The sequence below is a fragment of the Jaculus jaculus genome, chromosome 4 (genome assembly GCF_020740685.1).
Source record: "Jaculus jaculus isolate mJacJac1 chromosome 4, mJacJac1.mat.Y.cur, whole genome shotgun sequence".
Classification (NCBI taxonomy): Eukaryota; Metazoa; Chordata; class Mammalia; order Rodentia; family Dipodidae; genus Jaculus; species Jaculus jaculus.
In genome coordinates this window covers 68,444,364-68,461,727 of record NC_059105.1, presented here as the reverse complement: position 1 = coordinate 68,461,727, position 17,364 = coordinate 68,444,364, and the positions used below count along the sequence as shown (strand labels likewise).

Sequence of the window (17,364 nt, the reverse complement as noted above, 5' to 3'; positions counted from 1 at the left end):
AAGAGACACGACTCCTGGGTGTGAGTGGACCCCATCTTTGCCTTCATAGCAATCTTGGCTCAGTGGAAAGCCCACGAGAAACCACTCAGAGCGATTTCGCTTCAGGAAGCCCTGCGGGGTCTCCAGAGTGGGGCAGGGGATCGCGGAAATGGGATTAAGGCAATAATAATAATAACACTCTGGTGACATCCACGATATGGGAGGGGAGCAACAGAGAAAAAAGAAGATATGCTCAGAGAGGCAAAATGCTCCGTAGGAAATCTTTCCCCGCCTCTCACCCAACACCCTGCCTATTAAAAAAAAAAAAAAAAAAAACTAGAGCGTGCTGAGTACTTTCTGGATTACTCATAGGACTTTTTATTTTTTATTTTTTTCCTGGGAGCAAATCCGTGAGCTGGATTGATAATCCCCCATCGAGCTCCGGAGGCGACCAGACACCTGCAGAGGAGCCCCGCGAGCAGCGGCCTCGTGATTCCCCCGCCGCGCGGTCCCGCCTCCCACTCCGCCCCCGCCTCCCCGGCGCCGCGCCACCGCCTCCTCTCCGGGTCTCTCTCCTCTTCTCCTCCCAGCTCTCCTCTCTCGAGCCAAAGCAGCTGCCGATATCGCCGGCCACCGACGCCCGGGGCACAGCAGCCAGCCGAGCGGCGCGGATAGCTGCACGCGACGCAGAACAGCACCCGAGGGTCCAGCTCGCGGTGGCCGTGCCTAGGTGGGTACTCGGACTTCCCGGCGCCCAGCCTCGGCTGTCCAATCCGATCCCCTCGGTCCGCGGCTACTCACCAACCCCAAGCTCCAGTGCCTGTAACCTACCTTCCCCGGCCCGGTGCTTCCCGCCAAGCCCCGTTCGCGGCGCTCAAAGGGACCCCTAGTCCCGCTCACACTTCCCAGCTTAATCGGCCCGTTTGGTGCCCTCACGACGCACCGAGGCTGGGGTTCGTTCCGCCGAAGGGACCCGAGAGCAGTTTTCCTTTGGAGCTCCGGGGCCTCGAGCCTGGCTCTCCCCAGCGCCGAAGGTGCGGGCGGCCGAGGTCGGATAACCTGTTACTTCCCCGGCAGCCGGTGCCACCCGGCGCCCGCGTGGCCGTGAGAGCGCGTGCGCTTGGCCAGGTTGGAGCCCCGAAAGAGGACGTGGAGACGGCGGCTAGTGGGTTGTGCTCTGCGGGGTCTTAGATTTACCTAGGTTAGCCGGCGCTCGTTTCTACACCCGAGTCCCGGGCGCCATTGCGCCCGCGCGCAGCGCCGGGCTGGGGCGACGCACACTCATCTTTGTCCGCCGCCTCTTGCGCTTGGGGCGCAAGTTCTTTTTCCCCGGCGACATTCTCTTCCTTTCTAATCTTTGCAAACCTCTCCGGCTCTGTGTGGCGAACTCACGGGACTAGATAGAGGAGAAACACTGATACAGGGACGGAGCCTCAACCTAGCCTTGAAATGGTTCAAAACAGAGTAAAACCTGGGGCAGACCAGCGAGGTTCCAACCCGCTGCCTTCTGGCTGTCTGGAGTCCAAGGTGACTCTGGTTCTTGATGGGCCAAGTCCTGAGGAGAAAAGCAAAAATAATGTGTTCCCCCCACCCTCACCTTGTCTCACCAAAGTCCCTGGTCCCCGGAGCTGGTAGTTTTCTTCTTTCCAGGGAATTAACCAGACACAACAACGCGAACCAGACACCGAACCAGACGTGCCCGCCCCGTGCGCCCTCCCCACGTCTGCCCGTACGCCCGCTGCTGGGAGCCAAATGGGGCTCTGCGCGGCTTGGCTGGAAAACTGGGCACTGAGCGCGCCCTAGGGATTCTAATCTACTCCCCACACCCCGCATCCTGCACCCGCCTTGGGTCCCACTCATTTCAGAACCTCACTCTGGGTCTCCTTGCTGCGTCGCCAGACTAAAGAGTCGCCTGGGGCAACGTTGGCTGAGCTGGAGTCCCGGAGCTAGCGCGCACGCCTCCCCGCCCCCTTTCACCAACCGCGCACCCCAACCCGCCAGCTCGCTGCCCTTCGTCTCCCTTCCGTCTCGGGCCTGAGACTTCAAGGAGAGCTTCGGTACCCCGGGATCTTGGAAGGCGACCCCACACAGCTCTCGCTTCTCTTTGCAGCCTTCTCTTTGCAGCGCCCGACACGCTGAAGACCCCAAACAGAAGATAGCCGGGTACCACCGAGCTGATGGCGTCTTCGACCCCTTCTTCGTCCGCAACCTCCTCGAACGCGGGAGCGGATCCTAATACAACCAACCTGCGCCCTACAAGTAGGTCCTGCCCCAGTTTCCTATTAAATGGCCTGCAAGGAGGATGGGGGCGCTGGGACGTTGGGAGGCTGCGCCGTTGGGAAGGGAAAGGGGAGCACGGAAATGATGGAGGCTGGGAAACAAATAGGGCCCTATCCCAGGTTCCAGCTAGAGGTCATTTGGCTGCCTGGGACGCTGGGTTACTCCCAGGGCACGGGGGAGCGAAGGCCTCGCTGGGGCTAAGTGGGGGTGGTCGTTTGGGGCTGCGCGGCGGCTAGGGGCGCGCGTGGAGAGCGCTGTTTTGTTGTGTGTCTTTGCTTGGTGAAAACACAAGGGTCAGAGCGCTGAGCGCCGTGAGGAGCCAGGAGTCCCAGCGGGAATAGTTTTCTGTCTCTGGCTTTCGTTGAGCTAAGATCTGACCTATTCCTCCTTCCCCGTCGCCCCCCACCCCACACCCCGCTCTCTGGGCCCAGTCTATAATCAGCGGAAATTTAGACGTTAATTGCAGCTTTTAGAAAACTCAGGGTTCCTAATTGCTCCAAATTTGCGTCGAGGCTATTGACGAGTGAGGGCGAAGCCAGGGGCGTGAAGATGCATAAAACTGTTTGAGACTCGATTAATTACATCTCAGAGTACAGACAAAAAAAGGCGACGGAGAGGGAAGGGGAAAGGGGGGAGGCGGGAACTAGGAAGAGGCAAAAAAAAAAAAAAAAAAAGGTTGCCTGGACGAAGACCTAAAGCACCCCTCCCCTTTTTCCCTGGTGAGGGACTTGTCAGCACGTGACAAGGGGAGAAGAAACGAGAGAGACCTAATCAAGCAGGCTTTTGGGCTCCCCCGCCTTTAGCTCCCCGTTTCTCAACCAAGTTCAAGAACCGGTCTTTAAATGGGATCTGACTCCTTACCACGCAGTGGAGGCGTGGGGACGCGGGATAGGTTTTTCTTCGATGTTGGGCTGAAGTGTCCGCTCATCCCACCTTCAAAATCTACCAGCTGCAGAAAGTAGAGCCCCCAAAAACGTCTATACCGGAGGAGCTTGGGGAGGACAGTGTGGTCAAGAGTGCCCACTGCTGCGCTTTTATAGCACTTTCTGTAAGCTTGAGAAAATAATTGTCTTCATCAACTCAAGTGGCCAGGTGTTCCGCAGGCAAGCTTCCTCTCCAGCCCCCTGGCGCTGGCTTCGGCTCGGGAGGCCTTGTCTTGAGTCCTTAGGCCACGTTCCAGTTCCCTTTGCAGCCCACTCTTCCCGCCACACAGGCAGGCTACAATTATCCACACAACAAGGGAGGGGGGGCTCGGGAGAGCAGCCAACGCTGGTGGCACATGAGCCAGACCTAGGCTGCGGAGCTGGAGGGAGCAGGCCTGGTAGCCTTTTGTCTGTTGATGCTCAGAGTAAATTTATTTTCCAATTCTCTCCACTACCACTAGCCCCCCCCCCCCACACACACATTTTTTGTGCTATCCTCCGGGGTGTAGGGACAGTGGTCTTTATTCACCCTCCACCCTTACAGCCAGCACCCCCCACCCCCGTCCTGACAGACCACATTGGTGCTCAAATGCCCCGCTTAGCAAAGGCCACGGTGCGAGCTCACACTTGGCCTACGTCTCCAGAAGCCACTGAGATCTGAGGGCCCTGTTGGGGAAGAACTAGCAGCCGTCTTGGGGGGATTACCTTCTGTCAACAGTCAGCACTCTAGCCTGACCCCACCTGACCCATGTCCCCATTCCCTGTCCACTTTCCTGGCTCCCCCGAGACACACCCCCGCCCGCCCAGCTGGCCGCCCTTCTGTAGGGCGTCCAGCCAGGTTTCCTGCGAGGTGCCCTTGCAGAGCCTACACAACCTCTCACCCCTGGGCGCTCCGGGCACGAGGCTCTCAGCCTTCCGGTCCGCCAGACTAGGTCTTTAGACCCCCTGCAGCATCAAAGAGGTTCCCGTGCTCTCTCCACCTTTCTTCCTGACTTCCCCCCTAATCCCCCCAACCAGGAAAGACCGCCTCCATCCTCCCACTGAGTGACCTTGGAAAACTTTAACCTCTGTGAGCTGAAATGATTTTGTTGTATGAGCCTTTCGCCAACACTCCTCCATGTTGTCTAGAGTTGATTTGAAGATCGAAGGAGATCGTGTGTAAAATGAAAGCACATTAATGAGTGGAAATAGCGCTTTACGCGCCAGGTCTTGTTATTATTAATTATCATCGTTGTTGTTGTTATACTATTGCACTGGTTTTCTCTGTGACGGCGGAGCTCCATCTGTGACACGCTGTCTCGCCGACGTCAGGCCGTTTCTCTTCCCCGCTGGGGCTCTGTCGTGCCTGGGGTCTCTCCGCTTATCTCCGCCAACACTCGCGCCCCGCTGGCGGCGGGGGCCGGGCGGGGTGGGGGATGGGAGTTATCAGAGGCGCCCGGCTTGGCGGGGTGGAAAGGGGATTTCATGCTGGGCTGGTCGCTCGGGCTAGGCTGCAAGCAGGTTTTGCTGGCGGTGAGCTATGCTCATTTCTGGAACTTAAACCCCGAAGGCAAGTAAACCCAGAGGGGCTTGAGAGCCACCTGATTTAAAAAAAAAAAAAAACACGAAGAAACAAGCAAACAGAAACAACAAAAAAAAAAAAAAAAAAAAAACCAGAAGAAAGGGGTCTGATTCCCTCTTGCCCGCCTGTTCCAGACCTGCGGCGTCCGAGGGAAGGGTTAACGCGGGGCCGGGCGAAGAGGGGTCTGGGTGGGTGGAGGGCCGGAGGCGCACCATTGTCCTGCCGACTCCCCAGTCTGGCTGGAGCAGCCATGCGAGCCCGATCATCTAGTCAAATACTATTTTTCACCCAATTAATTCCTGAACTCTTCCGCGACCCCATTTCATGCCAGTTTATTTTAAGCTGCCACTCGGCTGGAGACCCGCCAAGAAATTATGAGACGTTTCGGTCCCAGATGCCTCTTTTCCCTTTCTTTTGCTGCTCTGGTCGCTCTCTGAGACCAGGGGCCCGGGCCTGGCCGGTGGGTGCCCGGCCTGGGGTCAGCCTTCGCCCCAGCGCGACGGAGCACGGGGCACGGGGCAGGGATCGACGTGGGCCCAGCCGAGCGTGGCCGGGCCCACCTGTCCACAATGACCGTTCAGCACCTGAAAGCCAGCAGCAGGCGGGGAGTGTGGTGAGAGCTGAGCGCGCTCACATCAGTCTGGGAGCCCGAGGCGTGGCATCCTGGCATCCACGCAGCTCTCGGGACACCTCCTCCACCTCTGCTGTGGAACCCACTTTCTCTCGGCCCCAGCCTCGCTAATTGCACCTTTTATTGCTGTCTCTCATCCTAGCCTATGACACCTGGTGCGGCGTGGCCCACGGATGCACCAGAAAACTGGGGCTGAAGATCTGTGGTAAGTGAATGGGGTCCGTTAAGGGACCGCCCCCCCCCCACGCTGAGTCGTCTGCGGGTTTGGAAGAACGAAAAGCATGCGCGGGGCGATCCTCGCCTGGTGTTCTAGCCTTACTACACCGTCCCTGGCGGAGGGGGGGACGGTGGGGGGAGGGGAGTCCAACAAAGGCGCTCCCTGCAAGAGAACCCTCTCCGTCCTCCCCTGACCGGATAGAGGAGTCTGCTTCCAGACCGCTCCCTAGATTTGTGCAAAGCCCGGAGGCTTCCTTTCGGTCCGCGTAAGCGTAGCCATAGCGCCCTCACGCGGCAGCTCTGCTCCCCCAGCACTCCCCCCCCCCCCCCCGGGCCCCCTCGGACCAGGACTTTGGGCCTGCGAGGCTCTAAGGAAGGTGTCAACCGGCCTGCTTTCCTGGCCAGCTGACGGCGAGTGCAACGTGTGATCAGGGCTGTGACTGACCCGCCCCTCTCCCCTTCATGGTCGCCCTCCTATGCCCACGGAAGTGGTTTTCCCCAGCGTGAGGGGGTGTGCTGGGGCTGTCGTTTACATTTCCTTCTTTGGGGCTTGGGGGCCTGCCTAGGGCAGGTGCGGGTCAGTGCAAGCGTCATCTTTGGAGGCGAGGAGAGGAGGGAGAGTGAAGAAAGGGCGGGAGGGGGGGGGGAGGCGAGGACAGGGGATGTCTGGCAGGATTTGCCAGCGGGGAGGGAAAATAGATCCGAGAGCTGAAAAAAAAAAATAGAAGAATAAAGAACTGTGCTTCGGAGATGTGGGGGTCTGAAATAGAAACGCCCAAGGGATGTAATTTTTTTAAGAGGGAAAAAAGGAGATTTGTTCGAAGGGACACAGCTGAGTGGCTTCTGCTGAACAATGAGGACTTGCTTTCCTTGCTACATTTCATCCTCTGAAATTCTCTAGCCTTATCGGGTCTACAAATACTGATGTCCCCGGGCAGGGGATGGGGAGGGGCCGAGATGGACGAGGTGCTTATTAAAGAGCCACCCGTGCGCTGCTGCGGGCGGCAGCGGTGGGGCCGGCGCGCCGAGCCTGGGCGCACCCGGGCTGGGCGGGGTGGACGCCCCCCCGGGTTCACGGGGCGGACCTTCCCGGCCTCCCCGAGGGGTCCCGGCGGTTTGGAGTGGGTACGGAGAAGGGGTGAATTAATAAATCATCGTCCTTCCGAGTTTGGTCAGGTCAGGCCGCGCCTCCGTGCGTTTCTAGGGCTGTGTCCCTGGATCCTGGGACCCAGCATTTCTTGAGGGGAAGATCTAGCCAGTTTCCAGGAAGAGCCCAGCCCTGGCGTGGAGCAGCGTGGGGGTTTGACCCAGTCGCCAGTGTGGTGGGGCAGGCGACAGTCCTGAGCTTTGTTCTATTAATAGCCCCTTCCCACTCCCACCCTGCCATTCCAGGCTTAATGGCCCGTTTCGCGCCAGGTCCCTTCTGCAGCAGTCATTGTCATGCAACCGGGCAAGTAGAACTGAGTGAGCCTGGGTGTCCACAGTGGCTGTGGGGCTTCCTTCCAAGCCCTGAGCCTGCAGGGGGGCGGGCCTGAAATGAACAGTCCTCATCCACCCCAATCTAGCTTCCCTTTAGGTCCGTGGGGATGGAAAGGTCTAAACGTTCCTTCTGGGGACATTCCTAACCCTAAGAGGAAAACGTGGCAGGATAGAGTCAAGCTTAGCTAAGGCTGGGAATGGAAGCCCTAAGTGGTCATCAATTTCTCACCTCCCCTGCCAGCCAGAGCCATTTAGGAGAGCTCTTGAACATGAGGGGGTGACCACCATCCTCAGAGTTTCTTCCCCGTTTACACACTCTCATTTCCAGAAAGTTACAGCCTGATTAATAGGAGAGGGAAGAGAGGAGTGTTTCTCTTGAGGGAAAACTGCCTTCCACTAAAATGTCCTGTCTTTGGATCCTTGAATTAGAAGACTCCCTGGTAGGCTTGATTCTGGAAGAAAACAAAACACCATGAGGACTTATCTTCCATGCTGGGCTTTCCAGTTTAATCTGGTGAGAGCAGAGGACAGTTTTTAGTATTGACTCTGGATCCAGGGCCCTAACTTCTCTCTCTCTCTCTCTTTCTCTCTCTCTCTCTCTCTCTCACACACACACACACACACACACACACACACACACACACACACACACGCACCCCTTCATCCCAGACCTTCATGTACCTGGAGGATTCCTTCTTGACCAGACCTTGTCCAGATTGGTTTGCCCTTTCCCCTAAAGTCAGCAGAGGGTATAATGGCCCTGTTTCCACCCTCAAATTATAGCCCTCCCTGAGCATTCTCAGTGTCTCTCCAAGATTTAGCTCCTACCCACCCTGCTGCCTTCTTTCCCCCCTACCCCAGGGAATGAAGCTGCAAGGAACACCATGAGTGTCTCCAGTGGTACCCTTAGCTTGGCAGGCAGAACCCCCCTGGGAGAGTAATGAGACAGAAGAAACCCAAGGTTTTGCTAGGAGCTGAGAGTGGCTGCAGGCATGATGGCATGACCCAGATACAAAGAATCGCCAGAGTGCCTAAGTTCTGGCCCTGGGCTCTGCTGACTTCCCAGTGTGTCCTTGGTTTTCCATCATTTATCCATGCAGAGCTCCCAAACTTGCTGCCTGTGACAGCCCCTGAGCCATTTTATTGAGCCCACATGATGTATGCATGTTGAATTCCCTATCAGTCACTCACTTTAAAAATAGAGAGAGACCTCAGGTATCCTCTATTTCTGGTTTCTCTAGGTGTGCTGTTTGCCTATTTTACAAAATAGAAAAACACAAGAGCTCCCTTCTCAAAGCAGCTTGGTACTGGGCTCGGCCATGAGCTGGTTGGCCGTGCATCCGCATGTGGTGCACAGCTATGGGATCCAGGTGCGCTCTGTCTGGTTCCTCCCAGCTTCCCCCCACCCCTGCCTTTGAGTTGGGAACCCCCAGCAGCCCGGAGAGAGTCCTGGTAGGATACTGCCTTATCTTCCATTGAGGCTGGTTGGCTAGCTGACTGGCCACAATAGCAGGCTCTCCCTCCACAGCATTGCCCTTTGCTCCAGGATGCAGAATCCCATGACCAGTTAGTTACCTACAGGACCTCACTCAGAGAGTACAGCCTGCCCCCTGGGACGCCCCAGGGACTCCTGCTGTCAGGACCACTTGCTGGCCAGGGCCATTGTCAAAGCCCCCACCTCAATCACATCTTTCTCCTCATCATCCTTGGAGCAGTAGACAGATCTTTCCAGGGCGTCTCTGAGCCAAGAGGATCATTTGAAGAAGGCCAGCATTTTAGAAAATACCTCCTTAAGCCAAGTGAAAGAAATGGCAATTCCAACTAAAAGTTGAAATATTAGCAATTCTCAGGATTGCAAAAAGAAAGAAAGCTCGCACGGTCACACTAAAGGCTCTTAACACAAATTGTAATGTGATGTGTGTTGTGCATGACGTAATCCGGGGACCTAGAGAAGGGTCTGATTCTTAGCACACGACATGCAGTGCCATTCCAGAATGGGAGGCAGGCCTGAAGTCGTGATGTTCTCTCGAACCCCTCAGGACACCTCTGTGTGAGCCTGGGTGAAATCCTCCTTTGGAAATTTCCTAAAGCCTAGGCTGAGGCTGTCCTTCCAGCTGCTGGCCAATGGGGGTGCAAAGTGAGGAGACACGAGCTTTCCCAGGAGTGAGTCAGAAGCCTAGGCACATGCCTGAGACTATAAAGCGGGGTTCCTCTGGGCAGGACCTTCTCATTTTGGGTCACATGGACTGGGCCTCTCCAGCCAGGCAAATTCCACAGCCACTGTTCTAGGACAAGGGGAGCAGTGACAGGGATCAGGAGCCAGGGGATCCTGCATCCCTTCTAGCAGATGCTCACTGGCTCCTAGTTCTGGACTCTGGAGACTTGGAGGTGGAAGAAAGTAGAAAAGGAATATGATGGAGAATGGAATTTCAAAGGGGAAAGTGTGTGGGGTCGGGGAGGGAATTACCATGGGATATTTTTTTATAATCATGGAAAATGCTAATAAAATTTTTTTAAAAAAGGAAGGGTGAGGGCATAACTCCCATCTTTATGGAAGCATATGGCTCTGTTAAAAGTGTACCTCCTGCCATGCGTGGTGGCACGCGCCTTTAATCCCAGCACTCAGGAGGCACAGGTAGGAGGATCGCTGTGAGTTCAAGGCTACCCTGACACAATGTAGTGAATTTCAGATCAGCCTAGGCTAGAGTGAGACACCACCTCAGAAAAAAAAAACATGTACCTCCCTAATTCTGGTGTCCTTTGGAGTCTTTATGATAAATTTAAAAGGTACTGGGCACAGGGAAGGGCCTGCTGCTTCTGTCCTCTTATTCTTCCGGGCAAAAGCAGACTCTGGCTCCTGTGTGTGTGTGTGGGGGGGGGGGAAGCTAATCAGCACCACCTGCCTGCATCCCTCTGCCACCCCACAGAAAAATAAGAGCTTAATTTCCAGACTAACTTGCTCCTCTTTTTCACCTCCTGACACTGTTTTTTTTTTTTTCCCCAAGCCTACTGTGTGACTATTGTGATTTCCCAAGGATCATGACACCCACAAAGACAGCTTTGATGCCACCAAGGAGATTTGCACCCCCCTTCCCCTTTCAGTCCTTTGGGGATAGGACTGAGGCTATATTAGAGCAGGAGATGCCAAGGAAAGAGTGGATTTTTAGGGTGGGGATCCTGAGGGAGGAGGAGGGGGAGAATACTGCAAGTTGCCTGGTTGTCCAGCCTCTTGGGTCCAACCCTCCTTCCCTGTGGCTGCTGGAGGTATTGGCACTGCACACCATGAATGGGAGAGATTTTTTCTTTGCTCTTAGGGGAAGTGAGGAGGCTTTGAGAAATCCAACCTGGCCTCCAAGTTCATCTCTGTGGACTTCTTGGATGACTTCCTTTGTATTTCAACAGTGGTCATCAACTGGCAGACTGAAGCTCCTATAAGACAGGGAAGGGTCCCATTTCTTCTGCCCTTAGGCTAGATAAATCTAAATAAATAAATAACTACCTTTCCCCCAACAAGTCCTCAGGAAGTGTCTATAGAATCAATGTCAAGGCCATAAAATTTTAAAGCTTTGTTGTCTTGTTCTCCAATATATTTATGAATGGAGGAGTGGTACAGGAAGAGCTGCACTGCATATTTAGGGTAAAAAATTGCATTTGTATTCAACTCTGTGACTATGACTAGATGCCAGAAGAAAGCATTTTCCCTACCCACCAGGACTTCACCCCATCCCACTGCTGTCCTCGCCCTCCTCCCTCTGCTCTCCTCACCCTCCTCCCTCTGCTCTCCTCACCGTCCTCCCTCTGCTCTCCTCACCCTCCTCCCTCTGCTGTCTCTCCTCACCCTCCTCCCTCTGCTCTCTCTCCTCACCCTCCTCCCTCTGCTCTCTCCTCACCCTCCTCCCTCTACTCTCTCTCCTCACCCTCCTCCCTCTGATCTCTCTCCTCACCCTCCTCCCTCTGCTCTCTCCCCTCACCCTCCTCCCTCTGCTCTCTCCTCACCCTCCTCCCTCTGCTCTCTCCCCTCACCCTCCTCCCTCTGCTCTCTCCTCACCCTCCTCCCTCTGCTCTCTCCTCACCCTCCTCCCTCTACTCTCTCTCCTCACCCTCCTCCCTCTGATCTCTCTCCTCACCCTCCTCCCCCTGCTCTCTTCATCCTCCTCCCTCTGCTCCCCTCACCCTCCTCCCCCTGCTCTCCTCGCCCTCCTCCCTCTGCTTTCCTCAGTCCTCCTCCCTTTGGTTGCACACCCACGAACCCAATGTTGGCAGCATCCTCTCTGGGTCCCTTCCTTCCACACCCCCATCCTGGGGCTGGTTACTGGAGTGGAAGCTGTCCAGTTGACTTAGTTCTGCGTTGCTGTCACGTTCAGAGAGGAGCATGGGCCTTGTTGTTTCTCCCTCATGCATGACTGGGTCTGTACCACTGATGACACTTGGCACTGCCCCTCCCCGCCTGAAGGCGAGCAGTGCCAGTGCCATAGTGTATAACGCAGACACTCCAGCAGCTTCCCTCCTCAGCAGAAGCGAGAGCCCTGCTTGGAGGGTCAGCCGGGCCCTGCAGCTGACCGGGTAGTTCCCCTTGTCTCTGAGCCAGCTTCTTGTGCCTTAGGCTTTCTGCAGAGGACCAACAGCCTGGAAGAGAAGAGTCGCCTTGTGAGCGCCTTCAAAGAGAGGCAGTCCTCCAAGAACCTGCTTTCCTGTGAAAACAGTGACCGCGACACCCGCTTCCGTCGCACTGAGACCGACTTCTCCAACCTGTTTGCCCGAGGTGGTCCTCCCCGCCCCTCCTACCTAGCTGTAGCCAGTTGGCCTCCCTTGACTGTCTTGATTGTTTTTTCCCCTGAAATTTTATGTCTTTCAACAAATGTTATTACTGTATGTGAACCCTCACGAAACTGCTTTTTAACACTGACAGAGAAACTAAGCATTCCCAAAATGGTAGAATCCAAAGGAAGCTTACATATCAGAAAACATAATGGTCCTCTTAGTAATATTTATCCCCCAAAGTTGCCGCCCACAAAACCTACCCTGTGGGAAACTGTATAGCTGGGTGTCATAACCAAGAATGGGAGACTCATGTTACCTTTGGAGGTCTTCCGTTAGTTCCTGTTGATCCCCAAATGCAGGTCTTTAGGATGCTTTCCTAGTCTGCCCTGAAACAGCTTTAAGGTTGATCTCCCACAATTCCTTCTAGGGTATAGACTCAAGTACCATGGACAGCCCCACAACCTGCTCATCAGTTATGCTGACAACTCAGTCAGGGACTGACCTCTGTTTGTATCTTGTGGCTAACTCCTTTTGCTAGCAATGCCTTGCAGAGCCCACCTCCAGATATCTCAAAGTCCAGGCCCCAAAGATGAAGTCGCCTGCAAGAACCCCATCTTCCAGTTCTAGATTATTGTCTGAGGGCATCATGAAGCACTGGCCCTTTCAGGAGAGATCTCAGCAGTACCCACAGCAGCCTGACCTTCCGCCGTCCACAGCTCAGGCACATTATTGGCACTAAGGCAGATGTGTAGGGACCCCTGGTCCCCAACAGCCAGCAGAACTTTCCATTTTCTGGTGCCCATCCAGCAAATGGGCAGCTGCCATGGCTGGCTGGCAGGTTGCTGGTGGTTTCTCAAAGCATTCTAACCCTCATGAGCATCCTACTGTCGTGGCATGCCAGCCCGTGCATCAGATGTCTGTGTGCGGGCTTAGGTGTAATTGTTTAGAGAATGCATGGCAGTCCCCAGGAGAACCCCTATCCTTGATTGTAATTAGGCCCATCAGAATATCCTGGCTGACAGTGGGGATCCCTGGGCCAACAACCACAGGACAAGGCAGGTGACAACCAGTGTCTGGATTCCTCCTCCTTAGATCTGCTTCCAGCTAAGAATGGGGAGGAGCAGACCGTGCAGTTCCTGCTGGAGGTGGTGGACATACTCCTTAACTATATCCGCAAGACGTTTGATCGCTCCACCAAGGTGCTGGACTTCCACCACCCACACCAGTTGTTGGAAGGCATGGAAGGCTTTAACTTGGAGCTCTCTGACCATCCTGAGTCCCTGGAGCAGATCCTGGTCGACTGTCGGGATACACTCAAGTATGGTGTTCGCACAGGTAAGGGTGACAGCCAGGTGGACCAGCACTGGCACCCTTGCTGTCCATCTCACCCAGCTGGTTGTAGGAAGCCAAGTTGGAGGAGAAGCACAGGCCTGGTGAGGCAGGGCAGATAAGTGTATGGTGACAAGAAGGACTCTGGGCAGCAATGGCTAGTAGAACAAGCTAGAACAACCCAGCAAAAGCACCCATCCTTTCTTTTAAAACTAGATGAAAGCCAGGCATGGCGGCACATGTCTTTAATCCCAGCATTCAGGAAGCAGAAATCAGAGGATCACTGTGAGTTCAAGGCCACCCTGAGACTACATAGTGAATTCCAGGTCAGCCTGGGCTAGAGTGAGACCCTACCTCAAACAGCCAAAAAAATAAAAAAGTGCGGTGGCTCACATTTGGAGGCTGAGGTAGGAGAATCCCTTTGAGTTCAAGGCCAAGTGGGTTCCAAGTCAGCCTCAGCTATGACTACCTCCAAAAATGTAAATTAGGAGCAGAGAAGATAATCCAGTTGGAAATGGGCTTGCCTTGCAAGCATAGGACCTGAGTTCAATCCCCAGAACCCAGTTAAAAGAAGATAGCATTCCCTTATAATTCCTGTATTGGGGAGACAGAAGGAGTTCCACACCAACAAGAGACAGTCTCCAAAAAAAAAAAAAAAAAAAAAGTGGACAATGCCTGAGGAATGACACCCAAGGTTGTCCTCTGGCTTCCACTCACATGTGTACCCCACAAACATGCATACATGTGTGCATGCACCTGTACACAAATATACACACAAAAGACAAAAAGAATACAGGCATGTAGTTATAGGTCTTACTCATTTCTTGCTTTGCTTCAGGCTATTGAGAACATAAAGAGAGCATAGGGCCCCACACCTTACCTATTCACCTCCATACCCATGCCTATTTCATCCTGGTAAATCCTACCTGCCTGTATCTGTCCCTGGCACTGAAAAATTGGGCCCATTTCCCTCCTTTTTTATATCTATTTCCTAAGGCTGTTATTAGGAATTAATGCAAACTGGATGACATTAAATGATAGAAATGTATTCCCTTATAGTTCTGAAGGCTGGAAATGCAAAATCAAGGTGGTGGGAGGGTCATACTCTTTGAGGGTCCTTGGAGAGGATCCACTGTTGCAATCCAATAGTCTCTGATGATTATGGGCATAAGGTCACAGTCACAGGAAAAAGGGATTAAGAGTTGAACATACCTTTTAAAGAATACAATTCAAGCCGGGCGTGGTGGCGCACGCCTTTAATCCCAGCACTCGGGAGGCAGAGGTAGGAGGATCGTCAAGAGTTCGAGGCCACCCTGAGACTCCATAGTGAATTCCAGGTCAGCCTGAGCCAGAGTGAGACCCTACCTCGAAAAACCAAAAAAAAAAAAAAAAGAAAGAAAGAAAGAAAAGAATACAATTCAACCCATCCAAACCATCATGTTAATGAGGCCAAACAGGGTCTCAGGTTCTCTGTTTCTTCTGCTTCTGCCTCTCTCTCCCTCTCTCTCTCTCTCTCTCTCTCTTGCATATCCTTCACATTTTATTCCAAATGAGTCACGATCTACCATATCCTATTTCCCACTAGGAGACCTCTAGGTGGTCTCTTGCCTCTTATTCATGCTAGCACAGTCCTCTCTAAGCAGCAGTTCCGGCCACACTGGTCACTTTCCAATTGCCTCAGGTTCAAATATTCTTTGGACCTCTGTCTGAGCTGTTTCTTAGCACAGCAATAAAGAGGAATTGGGAGTCCTAGGCATGGTTACCACCACAGGGGAAGCCCCAAGGTCTGGCAAGTCCTCATTCTTTATGACTTCTCCTGAACCATTGCAAGACAGATTGAAGACCAAGACGAGGGAAGCTGACGGAGCTAATGCTGAGTAAGGCTCTTGGGCGTCAAAAGAATTAATGAGGCTGGCCACAGATACTTTTTAAAATAAAGAGTCCCAAAGAGCTTTTGAGGTCTGCCAGCACCACTGGCCTAAGTGGGGCTTTATTGAACAATGATTGGATGGATCAGGCTCGATGATATGCACAAAGTCTGCATGGTTTGATTGTTAAAGGAAAATGTTGATCACCTCAGGTCTACCTCACCTTTGTCTGACTCCGTGACTAACCTGCTTCTGATGGAGAGCATGCAGTGTTGTTTGTCCAGATTACAGCCAGAGTGAATTCCTCGTGTATGTTTCATCTTGACTGGCTTTGGCCCAATATTTGGTGCTTGGTCAGTTCTCTCTACACACAGTTTCTCAGAGAGTTAGAGACCACATATTTTGTTTTTTACCATTAAGGTCCAGAACGGAGTTATTCTTCAAATGATTTTGTCATAAAAACATTTCATGCCACCTTAAACCAGGAAGCATTTCATGGTGAGAGAAAGCCTATCAGTGATTCAGACATCCACTTTTGGTCTGTACGGTAGCTTCAGAAGCAGATATTTGCATTCACAGAGTTCACGATCTCCCAAGCAACATGCAAGTTTTCTGCCGCACCTCAGTGTGCAGGCACTGGTTTAAGTACACCGTCGCAGTGCCGCACGGGGACATAGTGGTGGGTAGAGTTGCCTCCAAAGCACATTGCAGTGCCCATGTCCAATTCCAGCTCCTGGATATGCACACGGGAGCAATAGAGTGAATCTATTAACAGTGGGGAAAAAATTTGAGAGAGAGAGGAAAAGGGGCAGAGAGAGAGAGAATGGGCACACCAGGGCCTTCAGCTGCTGCAAATGAACTCCAGATGTCTGTCCCCCCTTGTGTACATGTGTGGCATTACTCACTTGCATCACTGTGCATCTGGCTTATGTGGGTCCTGGAGACTTACAGATGAGTTCTTAGGCCTTGCAGGCAAGCTCCTTAACTGCTAAGCCATCTCTCTAGCCCTGCAATTTTTAAATGATATTGGCATATTCAGATTCAGCCAAAATAATGAATTGGGTTTTACTCACAAAAGCCTACTGCCCTGGTTGGTCTATTGATGGGATAAGGATGGTGTGTGGAAACTGCTCTCCAGAAGGGCTTCTTTCAGAAAGGAACCAGCATGTGCAGATTTTCCATTAACTGATGCAGACCCTAGGCGACCTGCAGTCACAGCAGCTCAGCTACTTACGGGATCTACTGGGCTTCTGGGGTTGTTCTTTTTTTAACTTCTCATTATGGAAATTTTAAACTTATGCAAAAATGGAATTGTATAATGAGCCTCATGTACCCAGCACCCAGCTTTAAGTATTCTCCGTTCCTACTAACTTCATTTCACCTGTACCTCCACCCACTTCCCTTCTTCCCTGTTGTATGGAAGCAAATTCCTTGCATCGTATTATTGCATCTTCCTCATCCTCAAGAATTCTTTTTTTAAAAAATTCCATAATCTACCTGGAAATTTTTTCACTTCCTTGATACTATGAAATATTCAGTTGCCTTGTGATTGTATAAATATTTTGGTTCATTTTGTTTACATCCACTTGAATTAGGATCCAGATAAGTCCCTCACACTGTAGTTTGGTTATGTCTCCTAGTCAATAGATTTGTACCATCTTTTTCCTTACAGCTTATTTGTTGAAAAACTTTTATTATTTTTTTAAATATTTAATTCATTTAGACAGAGAAAAAGGCATATATATATATATATATATATATATATATATATATAGAGAGAGAGAGAGAGAGAGAGAGAGAGAGAGGGGGGGGGGGGAGAATGGGCACACCAAGGCCTCCAGACACACAAACTCCAGACACATGCACCACCTTGTGCATCTGGCTTATGTGGGTCATGGGGAATCAAATGAGGGTCCTTTGGCTTTGCAAGCAAGCGCCTTAACCACTAAGCCCTTTCTCCAGCCTGAAAAACTTTTCTTTTAAAAAAATGACTTTATTTCTCCCCCTGACATTAAACCATGTGCTGCTCAGTGCCCTGTCTATCAGGGTTGACATTGAAATCTAAGGCTTGAATGGTGACATAGGCAGATAATATCAGTACTTGGAAGGCAGAGAGGCAAGAGAACCTCATGTGGAGGTTAGCCTAAGCTGTATATCAAAGCCCTATATAAAACAGGAAGGAAGGGAGGGAGGGAGGGAGGGAGGGAGGGAGGGAGGGAGGGAGGGAGGGAGGGAGGGAGGAAGGAAGGAAGGAAGGAAGGAAGGAAGGAAGGAAGGAAGGGAAGGAGGAAGAGATGAAAAAGGGGGGGAAGGGAGAGAGGGAAGGAGGGAGGAAGG

General features: G+C 52.7%; 1 protein-coding gene across 1 annotated transcript in view; it reads left to right on the top strand.

Moving 5' to 3' along the window:
* Nucleotides 1-533: 533 nt before the first annotated feature.
* Nucleotides 534-17,364, top strand: part of Gad1 (glutamate decarboxylase 1) — a 45,321-nt gene continuing 28,490 nt past the window's right edge. The window contains exons 1-5 of the mRNA XM_045147474.1: nucleotides 534-709; nucleotides 2,090-2,238; nucleotides 5,517-5,579; nucleotides 11,673-11,831; nucleotides 12,923-13,165. Of these exons, the coding sequence (XP_045003409.1) occupies nucleotides 2,157-2,238; nucleotides 5,517-5,579; nucleotides 11,673-11,831; nucleotides 12,923-13,165 (547 nt within the window). The 5' untranslated portion in view covers nucleotides 534-709; nucleotides 2,090-2,156. The remainder of the gene's footprint in view (nucleotides 710-2,089; nucleotides 2,239-5,516; nucleotides 5,580-11,672; nucleotides 11,832-12,922; nucleotides 13,166-17,364) is intronic.